General features: G+C 35.5%; 1 protein-coding gene across 1 annotated transcript; it reads left to right on the top strand.

The window, feature by feature from the left end:
- The first annotated feature begins 7,057 nt into the window (after positions 1-7,057).
- Positions 7,058-8,456, top strand: LOC123774310 (uncharacterized). The gene is made up of 5 exons (XM_069337598.1): positions 7,058-7,287; positions 7,513-7,605; positions 7,794-7,911; positions 8,024-8,152; positions 8,335-8,456. The coding sequence occupies exons 2-5, from the start codon at positions 7,513-7,515 to the stop codon at positions 8,454-8,456; spliced, it is 462 nt and encodes a 153-aa protein (XP_069193699.1). The 5' UTR covers positions 7,058-7,287.
- Positions 8,457-12,314: the final 3,858 nt, after the last annotated feature.

Raw genomic sequence — 12,314 nt, 5'->3', positions numbered from 1 at the left:
AAAAAACGGTGTGAAACAAGTATAAACTTGAAAAACATGAGCAAAGTAAAAACTTTTGACGCTCACGGGTACAAACACGCGTAAGATTTTATTCGCCGCAAATTTATTTGACGCTGTGTTGGCCAACTCTACCCATGTTCTTATAGAACTTTCTATTGCGAACACATTGCTATAAAAATGAAATACGTAGCTCCAGAAATAATGTCAGGACAGTGAAATCAGTATAAACATTCAAAGCCCTGCATCACACCAGTGTCGTCCCTGCTGAAATCACGGCTAATGCTTCGCCACAGTTCCCACACTCCCACCAGTATACACCATAAGGCCCAGTACACACCATAAGGTACGAGTACACACTATAAGGCACCATCAGTACACACCTACAGGTATTTGTTTCTGGTGTGGTGCTCATGGGATCTGTTACAACCTTCTAGGAAGCTTTCAGGGTCAGGATTGACATTACAGTTCCCATTCCCACCAGTATACACCATAAGGCCCCAGTACACACCATAAGGTACGAGTACACACTATAAGGCACCATCAGTACACACCTACAGGTATTTGTTTCTGGTGTGGTGCTCATGGGATCTGTTACAACCTTCTAGGAAGCTTTTAGGGTCAGGATTGACATTACAGTTCCCATTCCCACCAGTATACACCATAAGGCCCCAGTACACACCATAAGGTACGAGTACACACTATAAGGCACCATCAGTACACACCTACAGGTATTTGTTTCTGGTGTGGTGCTCATGGGATCTGTTACAACCTTCTAGGAAGCTTTTAGGGTCAGCATTGACATTACAGTGCAGCGTTTTATATATATAAAATACACATGAGAGTATGTGCAGGGACTTAATATCTAACATATTCAGAGATTTGAGTTAGGGGTCCATATATACTGCCCGGTTGCCTGAAATGCTATATGCCTACTATATTGGCTTTAGGTATTGTATGCACTAGCTCTATCTATAAATCCAACATTATGTTTGTAAATCAACTATGTATGTACTTTCCTGAATAAAATTGACTTTACTCTACACTTATATGCTCTGTGGATTTGTTATCCCTTATCGTTTGGGAGAAAAAAAAATGACTAATACGTTCGGCGAATGACTTTGACTTCAACTTCACTTTGACTTCGTTCATGTCATCGTATTTTCCGTAATATATAAAGGTTATGACAATGCAATTATATTATTGTGTGCAAATAATTTGGAAATTTCATGTACCCTAAAAATAGTAAAATAAAGAATAAGAATAATTAAATAATTGTTGTAGTAAATTGTCACACGTTCATCATACGCAAACGAACACACAGTGTGGAGCGTCAGTAGACCAAGGTCCGCGCCATTTTAAAACACGGCTTCGAATGTAAGTAATGTTTTTCTCGTACTAACACTGTGTTATGCAATAGATTAGGTCTTGAATTCACAAATTTAGTTGTTACATCTGACAGAGTATGTTAGACGGTGTAATGCTGGTCCATGTTGACGTATTTGTGGGCTTGATTGGTTTACATGTGATGGCACACAATATCGGCACCCCACAACATGCTGTTGAAGTTGGAATGCATGGCATAGGCTCCTCACACAATGTTCTTTATGTGGTCCTCAGGTGATAGTTTTCTATTTAGAACCACCCCTAGATCTCTTTCTTTATCAGAATTCCTTAAAGATTTCTCACATGGTTTTCCTAATGATAGATTGTGGGCTGTAAGGGACAGGTTTGATGTATGGATTAGTTGATAGAAGTTCCAGTCCACCTGTAGACAGGGATCTCACATCAGCTTGTATATTATACAAGGATAAGATTTGATAAATTCAGTTATTTGACTGAACACTGGCTCTGTTTAAATCAGAGATTTAAACATACATAGTCTAACCTAGCTCCTTTCTTTTTTACCTAGCCTAACCTAGCACACAATATCGGCACCCCACAACATGCTGTTGAAGTTGGAATGCATGGCATAGGCTCCTCACACAATGTTCTTTATGTGGTCCTCAGGTGATAGTTTTCTATTTAGAACCACCCCTAGATCTCTTTCTTTATCAGAATTCCTTAAAGATTTCTCACATGGTTTTCCTAATGATAGATTGTGGGCTGTAAGGGACAGGTTTGATGTATGGATTAGTTGATAGAAGTTCCAGTCCACCTGTAGACAGGGATCTCACATCAGCTTGTATATTATACAAGGATAAGATTTGATAAATTCAGTTATTTGACTGAACACTGGCTCTGTTTAAATCAGAGATTTAAACATACATAGTCTAACCTAGCTCCTTTCTTTTTTACCTAGCCTAACCTAGCCTAACCTAGCACACAATATCGGCACCCCACAACATGCTGTTGAAGTTGGAATGCATGGCATAGGCTCCTCACACAATGTTCTTTATGTGGTCCTCAGGTGATAGTTTTCTATTTAGAACCACCCCTAGATCTCTTTCTTTATCAGAATTCCTTAAAGATTTCTCACATGGTTTTCCTAATGATAGATTGTGGGCTGTAAGGGACAGGTTTGATGTATGGATTAGTTGATAGAAGTTCCAGTCCACCTGTAGACAGGGATCTCACATCAGCTTGTATATTATACAAGGATAAGATTTGATAAATTCAGTTATTTGACTGAACACTGGCTCTGTTTAAATCAGAGATTTAAACATACATAGTCTAACCTAGCTCCTTTCTTTTTTACCTAGCCTAACCTAGCTTGTTTTCCCAAGCCGGTCTATGGCCCATGTTTTTTTTCGATGCCTCAGTGGTCCATGCACATGTCCGTTCAAGGGGATTAAATAGCCGTTCTATGGCCCCAGGGTTTTACGAACTTCTTTTTCCCAAGCCGGTCTATGGCCCGTGTTTTTTTTTATGCCTCAGTGGTCCATGCACAGGTCCGTTCAAGGGGATTAAATAGCCGTTCTATGGCCCCAGGGTTTTCTCAAATTTTCTTTCATAGCCGGTCTATGGCCCCTGGGTTTTACGAACTTTTTTAGAATCTGGATGTAGCAGGTGCTCAATTGTCAAAAGTGAAAAATTGGTTTTGTCTTCCGAATGCACCATTTCTGTAAATTTGCTAATAATCTTTTAAAAATAGTAAATGCCATTATTTTTGCAAAATTATTACGAGATCTATTATACTAATAACGGTTTGATAAAATACAGTAGACTGCCTACTGGATAATAGTTCCAGTCCACCTGTAGACAGGGATCTCACATCAGCTTGTATATTATTCAAGGATAAGATTTGATAAATTCAGTTATTTGACTGAACACTGGCTCTGTTTAAATCAGAGATTTAAACATACATAGTCTAACCTAGCTCCTTTCTTTTTTACCTAGCCTAACCTAGCTTGTTTTCCCAAGCCGGTCTATGGCCCATGTTTTTTTTCGATGCCTCAGTGGTCCATGCACATGTCCGTTCAAGGGGATTAAATAGCCGTTCTATGGCCCCAGGGTTTTACGAACTTCTTTTTCCCAAGCCGGTCTATGGCCCGTGTTTTTTTTTATGCCTCAGTGGTCCATGCACAGGTCCGTTCAAGGGGATTAATAGCCGTTCTATGGCCCCAGGGTTTTACGAACTTCTTTTTCCCAAGCCGGTCTATGGCCCGTGTTTTTTTTTATGCCTCAGTGGTCCATGCACAGGTCCGTTCAAGGGGATTAAATAGCCGTTCTATGGCCCCAGGGTTTTCTCAAATTTTCTTTCATAGCCGGTCTATGGCCCCTGGGTTTTACGAACTTTTTTTCCCAAGCCGGTCTATGGCCCCTGGGTTTTATGAACTTTTTTTCCCAAGCCGGTCTATGGCGTGTATGTTAAATAAACCAAATTTTTCACTTTTGACAATTGATCACCTGCTACATCCAGATTCTAGGAGGAAAGGAATATAATATAATATCTAATATATCTATCTGTGTGAAATAGATTAAATCCATTTATTTGATATTCAGCTAATAGTTCTGTATTTTCTACATTCATCCATGTTTTGGTAAGTGCAATAATATGTATTGTTTCATTGCAGATTAGAGATTCAAGATAGTTCTAGATTTCCGAAGTACTGAAACGCGCGCCATACAGGCTTGGTGGATCTAGGTGCAAGGTAAAATTATTTACATTTACTTTTGTATTTATATGCATATATGCATTTATATGCATTATTCTCTAGAATAATAGATCTCGTAATAATTTTGCAAAAATAGTGGCATTTACTATTTTAAAAAGCTCGGGTGCAGGGGGGGGGGGGGTTTGTGTAAAAGCCTGGTTTGTGCCTCGGAGAGGCTATGGGATCCAGTAAGATCGTCCTTCCTTTCCTCCCTAGAATCTGGATGTAGCAGGTGCTCAATTGTCAAAAGTGAAAAATTGGTTTTGTCTTCCGAATGCACCATTTCTGTAAATTTGCTAATAATCTTTTAAAAATAGTAAATGCCATTATTTTTGCAAAATTATTACGAGATCTATTATACTAATAACGGTTTGATAAAATACAGTAGACTGCCTACTGGTTTTACCTGTAATAAGGTTTGATACAGATGATTATGATTATGGTTTTGGCCTCCACCACCCTCTCACCTAACTTGTTCCAACCATGTCTACCACGCTGCTTGCGAAAGTTAATTTTCTAATATTTCTGTGGCATCTTTGTTTGGTTACCTTTTACAATATCTTCTTTTTATTCTACCATCTAGTTTTGGCATTTTATGCCTCTAACCTGGGAGCCACTTATTGGCAAGTCTATACCTTTACCAGTTGATGTGATTCTTTAGATATGGGCACCATATCTCCAGGTGTCCTACACAATTAGCTTTAATTAAATTTTCCAAAAATTATCACTTACACTTGTAATACAGGGTTCTAGGTTCCCTATAGTGGCCTTTATTGAAATAGAGTTTAACAACAATTTCAATGTCCCTATTTTCTTTTAGATTATATCTCAACATATAATTAATGTCCAACAGGACATGATTACTCTTTCCAATGGGAGGATGGTATTGAATATTTGATCTAGTACTGATGGAATAATTTATATAATAATCACTAGAAATTATTTCGATAAGAATTTGAATTTATGCATGTCTTTGTTTTGGCATGCCTCTATTTCCATATGTTACATTTCTGCATGTCTCCAATTCTGGAAGTGTTCACTTTTGCATGTGCCTGACAAGGATGTTATATGCACCAGCTTTAATTATCACACATTGTATATAATGAATGACTTATTTTTAGAATTTTAATACATATTGCATCTGTCAATACATTATTAACAATAATATAGGTAATATGGTAGTCTAATGTAGAAATTTGACACTCTTTAACAGAATGTACGAGTATAAGCGAAAAAAAGCGACTCCAATACAACAACAGATGGATGCAAGTATCAAGAAGGCTAAAACGTATACACAAAATGCATCCAAATTCAGCTGTACACACTAGTGAACCCATTAATCTTACTGAGGCAGCATCAAGTTCAGAGATTGAGTCGTCAGACAATGACATTAGTTCTTTTGAAGCTGAGTCAAATCAAGAGTATGGATTAGGCTCTGAAATTGATGATTTACACATGAATCTTACTGATATTCATGATGTATTATCTAATTCTCAAAGTGAGGAGGAGAATGATGACCATGATAATCATCATTCACTTGTTTACCCACAGAATTTATTAATTCAGTGGGTAAACAAGAATGGTGTTACACACAATGCTGTTGATGAATTATTAAAAATTTTGAGGCAAATGGGAATTGACTACTTACCAAAAACAGCTCGGACACTAATCAGTTCTGAAAGGTACATAGAAACTCAGCAAAAATCTGGAATGAAATATGTCTACTTTGGGTTAAAAGAGGAACTGTTAAAAAACATAAGTAGATATCCAAAAGCAACTATAAAAGGACTGAGACAATTATTATTGTCATGTAACATTGATGGCCTTCCTATATTTAGAAGCAAAAATGATGCTTTGTGGCCAGTTCTCTGTGCAGTAATGAATATTACACCTTTGAAAGTCTTTCCAGTTTGTCCTCATGTATGGACGTTCTAAGCCAAGTGATTTAAATTTCTTATATGATTTATATCTGATATGGATGACCTTTTGTTGCATGGGATTCAGTATGGTAACAGAACTATCAACATAAAATTACAATGTGTAATTTGTGATGCACCTGCTAAGGCTATGGTGAAGTCCATAAAACTGTTTTCAGGTTATTATGGCTGTGACAAATGTGAACAGAAAGGTACTTGGATGGGGAAAATGACATATCCAGAAGTAACAAATTTAACCATTAGAACAGACACACGCTTCCGTAATCAATCTAACTCGCAACATCATCATGGTAAATCACCATTCTGTGACTTGAACATAGACTTAATTGCAGCGTTTCCCATTGACTATATGCACCAGGTGTGCCTTGGTGTTATGAAGCGACTTCTTGTCACCTGGATACGGAAAAAACACATTTAAATTATGTAGCCGCCAGATTTCTGAAATTAGTGCTAGATTGGTGAGCATAAAAGATTTTGTGCCCAATATTTTTGCACGTAAACCACGAGGTTTGGAAGAAATTGACAGATGGAAGGCAACTGAATACAGACAGTTTCTTCTCTACACAGGAAAGCTTGTATTGAAAGGTATTCTACCCCAAGAGATGTATGATCATTTCCTTACTCTCAGTGTTGGTATAAGTTTTCTTGTTTCGCCCACATGTATGTCCTTAAAATACGGCAAATATGCTCATGACCTTTTGCTGAATTTTGTATCAAGGTGTGGTGATCTGTATGGGAAAGATTTTCTAGTCTACAATGTTCACAGTTTGATTCACCTAACAGCAGATGCTGAGGAACATGGTACTCTTGACAGTTGTTCAGCTTTTTCCATTTGAAAATTATTTGCATCAGCTGAAAAAGATGGTCAGATCAAGTAAAAATCCAATTGTCCAAATTACAAAAAGAATAAAGGAGGCTGAAAATACCATGATTTATAAAACATCTCCAGATAATAAAATTTCTCATAAATTCCTAACAATGTATATTCGTTACCTGGATATAATTGCTGTGAAGTGTTAAGGACTGTACACAGCCGAAGAAGTGAAGAAAATTACTTCATTGTTAGGGTATATCCTTTTCAAAGCCCAATATTTACTAGTCCTTGTGATTCAAGAATATTTGGGGCCTTCAATGTTAATCCACGTAAGGACTTTTTAAAAAAAGTGTATAGGATTAACACATCAACCAGAGGAATGTTAATCAAGAAAACAGAAAGTACTTATATCTTCTTGTCAATACTACATGATTTATGACTAGTAAGTTTCTTGTGATTGTTTTTGAATTCTTGTGCAAGCTGTAGGAATACTCTTTGCTTACATTGCAAACTTTTAACTTTAGTAAAAAGTATTGTTCACCATCATAACATATTAGAATTAAGGTTAACATTGTTGTTTAGTACTATATAAAATTAGTGACTGCTTATTTTCTTAGACACTGATAATGTGCTGCAGAAAATGTCCCTAATCAGTTTAAATTTGTAGATGGCTGAATCTGAAAATAAATACATCGTTGTGGAAGATGAAGAAGGAGAATTGTCAATCATCCATATCAAATGGATGTTTAGTGCATCTGATGTAAGTCAATATATATATATTGTTTATTTGCAAAATTAAAACATTAGTATTTAAAATATGTGTATATGATATATGTTGATAGATTTAGAGATATATATGTATATAATATATGAAATACAGTGGGGCCTCGATTTATGAGACATACATTTACATATACATATATTTACAAATATATGTCCCCTTTCCAGGGATCAAACGTGGGCTATTGGCCACGTGAAAACCAATCATCGAAAGCCAAAAGAGGAGAAATACCAGACCCATCGAAATGGAGACGTTTCAACATCAGCAAGATTTATTCCATTGATAGTAATTAAATACAAGCATTGATTCATATGGTTAAATCAAAAATTTCTCAATGTTTTGATGTTATACAAAGTTTCGTAATAATGAATTATATATACTCTAATTTTTATTATAGGTACTTGGGAACTTGCCCTAAAACACCTTAAAAAGGCAGAAGAAACGTCAAATATGGAAAGTGACACAGACACAAGTTATCACCATAGGGCAGTAAAATACAGAAGAATACCAAATGATGTGGATAGAGGTATGTAGGAATGAATGTTTAGAGTTATTCAAAATAATTGTTAAAAAAATGAAACATGATTGGCTTAATGGAACAAATAATCTTATTTACTAGGTAATATATTTTGCTAGGTAATATATTAAAATATATATATAGATATATGTTAATAGTTTTTCTGAATGCATTAAACGTTTTTGTTTCAGACAGTGAAGATTCACCACCAAGAAAAGTAACTGTTTCCATGCCCCGAAAGACTGCCGAGTGTAAGCTGACTCTAGATGAACATCAAAATAATATGATACAGGAATCAGGTAATTTAATTTAATTGAAAACATTTTATTTCTTTTTGAATGATGGTTTTCTTTTTAGACAGAACTGGACAGAACTATTTTGTATTTAAAACTATTTGGTAAATATTTTCTATACAATGCTAATACGCTTCCACCCCTGACAGAATCATGTGGGACCAGCAAGTCTATCTGCAGGCCCAGTAAAATACCTTCCCCTCAAACTCCTAGACAAGACAGAACTGGTAAGCTTTAAGTAACTGGAGAAACATTTACATACACAGATAGTAACGTACTTGTGTATGATTTTAATGTAATATTTTTTACCAGCCTTCAGGGTGATGGAAACACTTTAAATGGTGTCGCTCCATTGTGTGAAACAAAATTTTTTAATGCATTCATAAAAGCTATAAGCTAATGTAATAATTCAATAATTACTATTTGTAGTTTTATGTATTTAAAACTATTTTGTAAATATTTTCTATACAATGCTAATACGCTTCCACCCCTGACAGAATCATGTGGGACCAACAAGTCTATCTACAGGCCGAGTACAAAACCTTCCCCTCAAACTCCTAGACAAGACAGAACTGGTAAGCTTTAAGTAACTGGAGAAACATTTACATACACAGATAGTAACGTACTTGTGTATGATTTTAATGTAATATATTTTTACCAGCCTTCAGGGTGATGGAAACACTTTAAATGGTGTCGCTCCATTGTGTGAAACAAAATTTTTTAATGCATTCATAAAAGCTATAAGCTAATGTAATAATTCAATAATTACTATTTGTAGTTTTATGTATTTAAAACTATTTTGTAAATATTTTCTATACAATGCTAATACGCTTCCACCCCTGACAGAATCTTGTGGGACCAACAAGTCTATCTACAGGCCGAGTACAAAACCTTCCCCTCAAACTCCTAGACAAGACAGAACTGGTAAGCTTTAAGTAACTGGAGAAACATTTACATACACAGATAGTAACGTACTTGTGTATGATTTTAATGTAATATATTTTTACCAGCCTTCAGGGTGATGGAAACACTTTAAATGGTGTCGCTCCATTGTGTGAAACAAAATTTTTTAATGCATTCATAAAAGCTATAAGCTAATGTAATAATTCAATAATTACTATTTGTAGTTTTATGTATTTAAAACTATTTTGTAAATATTTTCTATACAATGCTAATACGCTTCCACCCCTGACAGAATTGTGGGACCAACAAGTCTATCTACAGGCCGAGTACAAAACCTTCCCCTCAAACTCCTAGACAAGACAGAACTGGTAAGCTTTAAGTAACTGGAGAAACATTTACATACACAGATAGTAACGTACTTGTGTATGATTTTAATGTAATATATTTTTACCAGCCTTCAGGGTGATGGAAACACTTTAAATGGTGTCGCTCCATTGTGTGAAACAAAATTTTTTAATGCATTCATAAAAGCTATAAGCTAATGTAATAATTCAATAATTACTATTTGTAGTTTTATGTATTTAAAACTATTTTGTAAATATTTTCTATACAATGCTAATACGCTTCCACCCCTGACAGAATCTTGTGGGACCAACAAGTCTATCTACAGGCCGAGTACAAAACCTTCCCCTCAAACTCCAAGACAAGACAGAACTGAAAGCTCTCCTTTCGAAAAATCTAGTAAGTACCGATTTATTATGTGTTGATTATTTTTTGTTATACATACAAGAAAATACATTGAGGGAGAGTACAGACTTGAAATTTTACATTCTTGTAAAGCAACTAAGTAGATGATGGTAGTATCATCAAACAATACAGGTTTAATCATGTTAGAGACATAAAGCAGATCATTGATGTATATAACAAATAGGAGGGGGTCTAAGGATGCTGCCCTGTGTCACCCCTATCATAGAATGGGAGAGGTTACATAATTGAAGGCTACATGACAGTAGCCCATTTGACAGTGACCTGACACCAATGTGTCTGTCACTAAAATAGGATCCACTAAGGATCAATACATATATCATATATATGCAACACTAAATGCTTGTTCTAGTAAGCCTTTTTTTTTTTGCAGTAACAGAAAAAATGGAATACATAATGAAGGAATTATCAAAATTGACATTTTTATCAGGGGATATCCTGAATATTGTCAAAATGACGGAAACCCATATGTCAAAAACACATGGAGATATACCAATCCTGGAAGACATTCTTCCATCCCCACTTGAAACTGTTGAGCAGGTGGAAAGTCTGTCACATGAGCTAAAAGTTAACAGTGAATATAAAAAGAGTATGGTAAGTGTTGCTTAATTCTTTTAGCCTGAGTATGGTAAGTGTTGCTGAATTTTTTTAGCCTTGTACATATGTCTTTTGATTAGTTTTTTTGCAGATGAAGGAAGGTGGGGTGGCACATAATTGATTGTTCAGTGTTATGTTTAAGGTACAAATAAAACAAAAGCAAAAGTTACTCAAATTCGTTGATTTTTGTAATAGTTAAGAAGGAAAATATTTTAATGCTATTTATTTAATACAGTTGGAAATTAGAAAATCTAATGTTGAGATTGAAAGATATATATTATTCTCTATTACCTTACAGCTTATGCATTATTTTAACAGGTCAGACGCTGTCTCAAATGGGCGGTGCAAGCTGTGGAGACACAGTGAGACGAATGATGAGGAGGATAGGGACCTATGGGGTCTGGTCTCAGTATTCACTCGTTGGGCGCAAGAGGAAACGTGTCTTCAAAACCTTGGATATTTGTAATGTAATAATAAGTACGTAAATTGACATTTTTTTGGATTATATATATGTCTGCATGTATTATGTATTATACTTGCATGCTTGTTAATGACTTGTATTCTAGTCTTGTGGGTATCTCCTTTCTCCTACGGGCCAAATGCTTTGTTCTTACCTAGCATTTTGCTTTGTTTGGGTATGAATGTTTGTGTACCTTCATTGTATATTTTGCAAAATTTGCCATATATCTCATTACTCCTCTGCCTAGCAACAAGTCTGTCTAATTATACTCAATAACTATTTTTCAAAGTTCCCCATAGTGTCCTTTATTGAAATAGAGTTCATGAACCGTTTCAATATCCTTATTTTCTTCTAGATTATATCTTAAAGTATATTTAAATGTTATTGTGACATTGCATTGCAATTGAGCTGCGTTGTTAACCATTCTGTTCATTTCATGAGTATATTTTATTTTCTATTTTTTCATATCATTTTTTTTATCTGTTTTATTTTTCAGTGATGGGAATATCAGATCATTTGATGTTCCCATCAGAAAATTGGGAAAGTCAGATCTTTTGATGTTCCCAATTTTCAGATGGAAGCATCAGACCATCATGGAATGCATGGGATGAGGTAGTTTAGAATGGTGGGGAGGACGACAGGGGGGATGTGGGAAGACGAGGGAAGAGGAGGGGTAATGGTGGGGAGGACGAGGGGACAGGGGAATGGAGAATGCTGGGGAGGACAAAGGGACGAGGGGACGGAGGAAGACTGGAGAACAGGGGAACACCTAAATAAAAGCCAACAATGTTATTACTCTGTGGCTTCTTGTCTCCTGACAAAAAGAATTTAATTATATATTAATTAATTCTTATAACTTTCCAGAAGCCTGTATCAACACCCACACTATGCAACTGAAAGAGATGTTGAGACAAGTATTGCTGATATGTTGAAGAACGCCCCAAACAAACACCGTGGAAACAGATACAAGGTAAAGTTTGCCAATTTGCTGTAGTCTAATTCAATCTCTTTTTAGTAATCTTTGTGAACATTTATGCTATGAATAAGATAAAATAATGTAATTGATTTTGACTAAATATGTAGATATATTTAATTTTCTGAGCACTAATAATGAAAGAAAACCAAAATAAGAGGTGGCTACTATCTCTAATAA

This window comes from Procambarus clarkii, chromosome 38, assembly GCF_040958095.1.
Source record: "Procambarus clarkii isolate CNS0578487 chromosome 38, FALCON_Pclarkii_2.0, whole genome shotgun sequence".
In the NCBI taxonomy this organism is placed as follows: Eukaryota; Metazoa; Arthropoda; class Malacostraca; order Decapoda; family Cambaridae; genus Procambarus; species Procambarus clarkii.
This window is presented reverse-complemented; position numbering and strand designations above follow the sequence as displayed.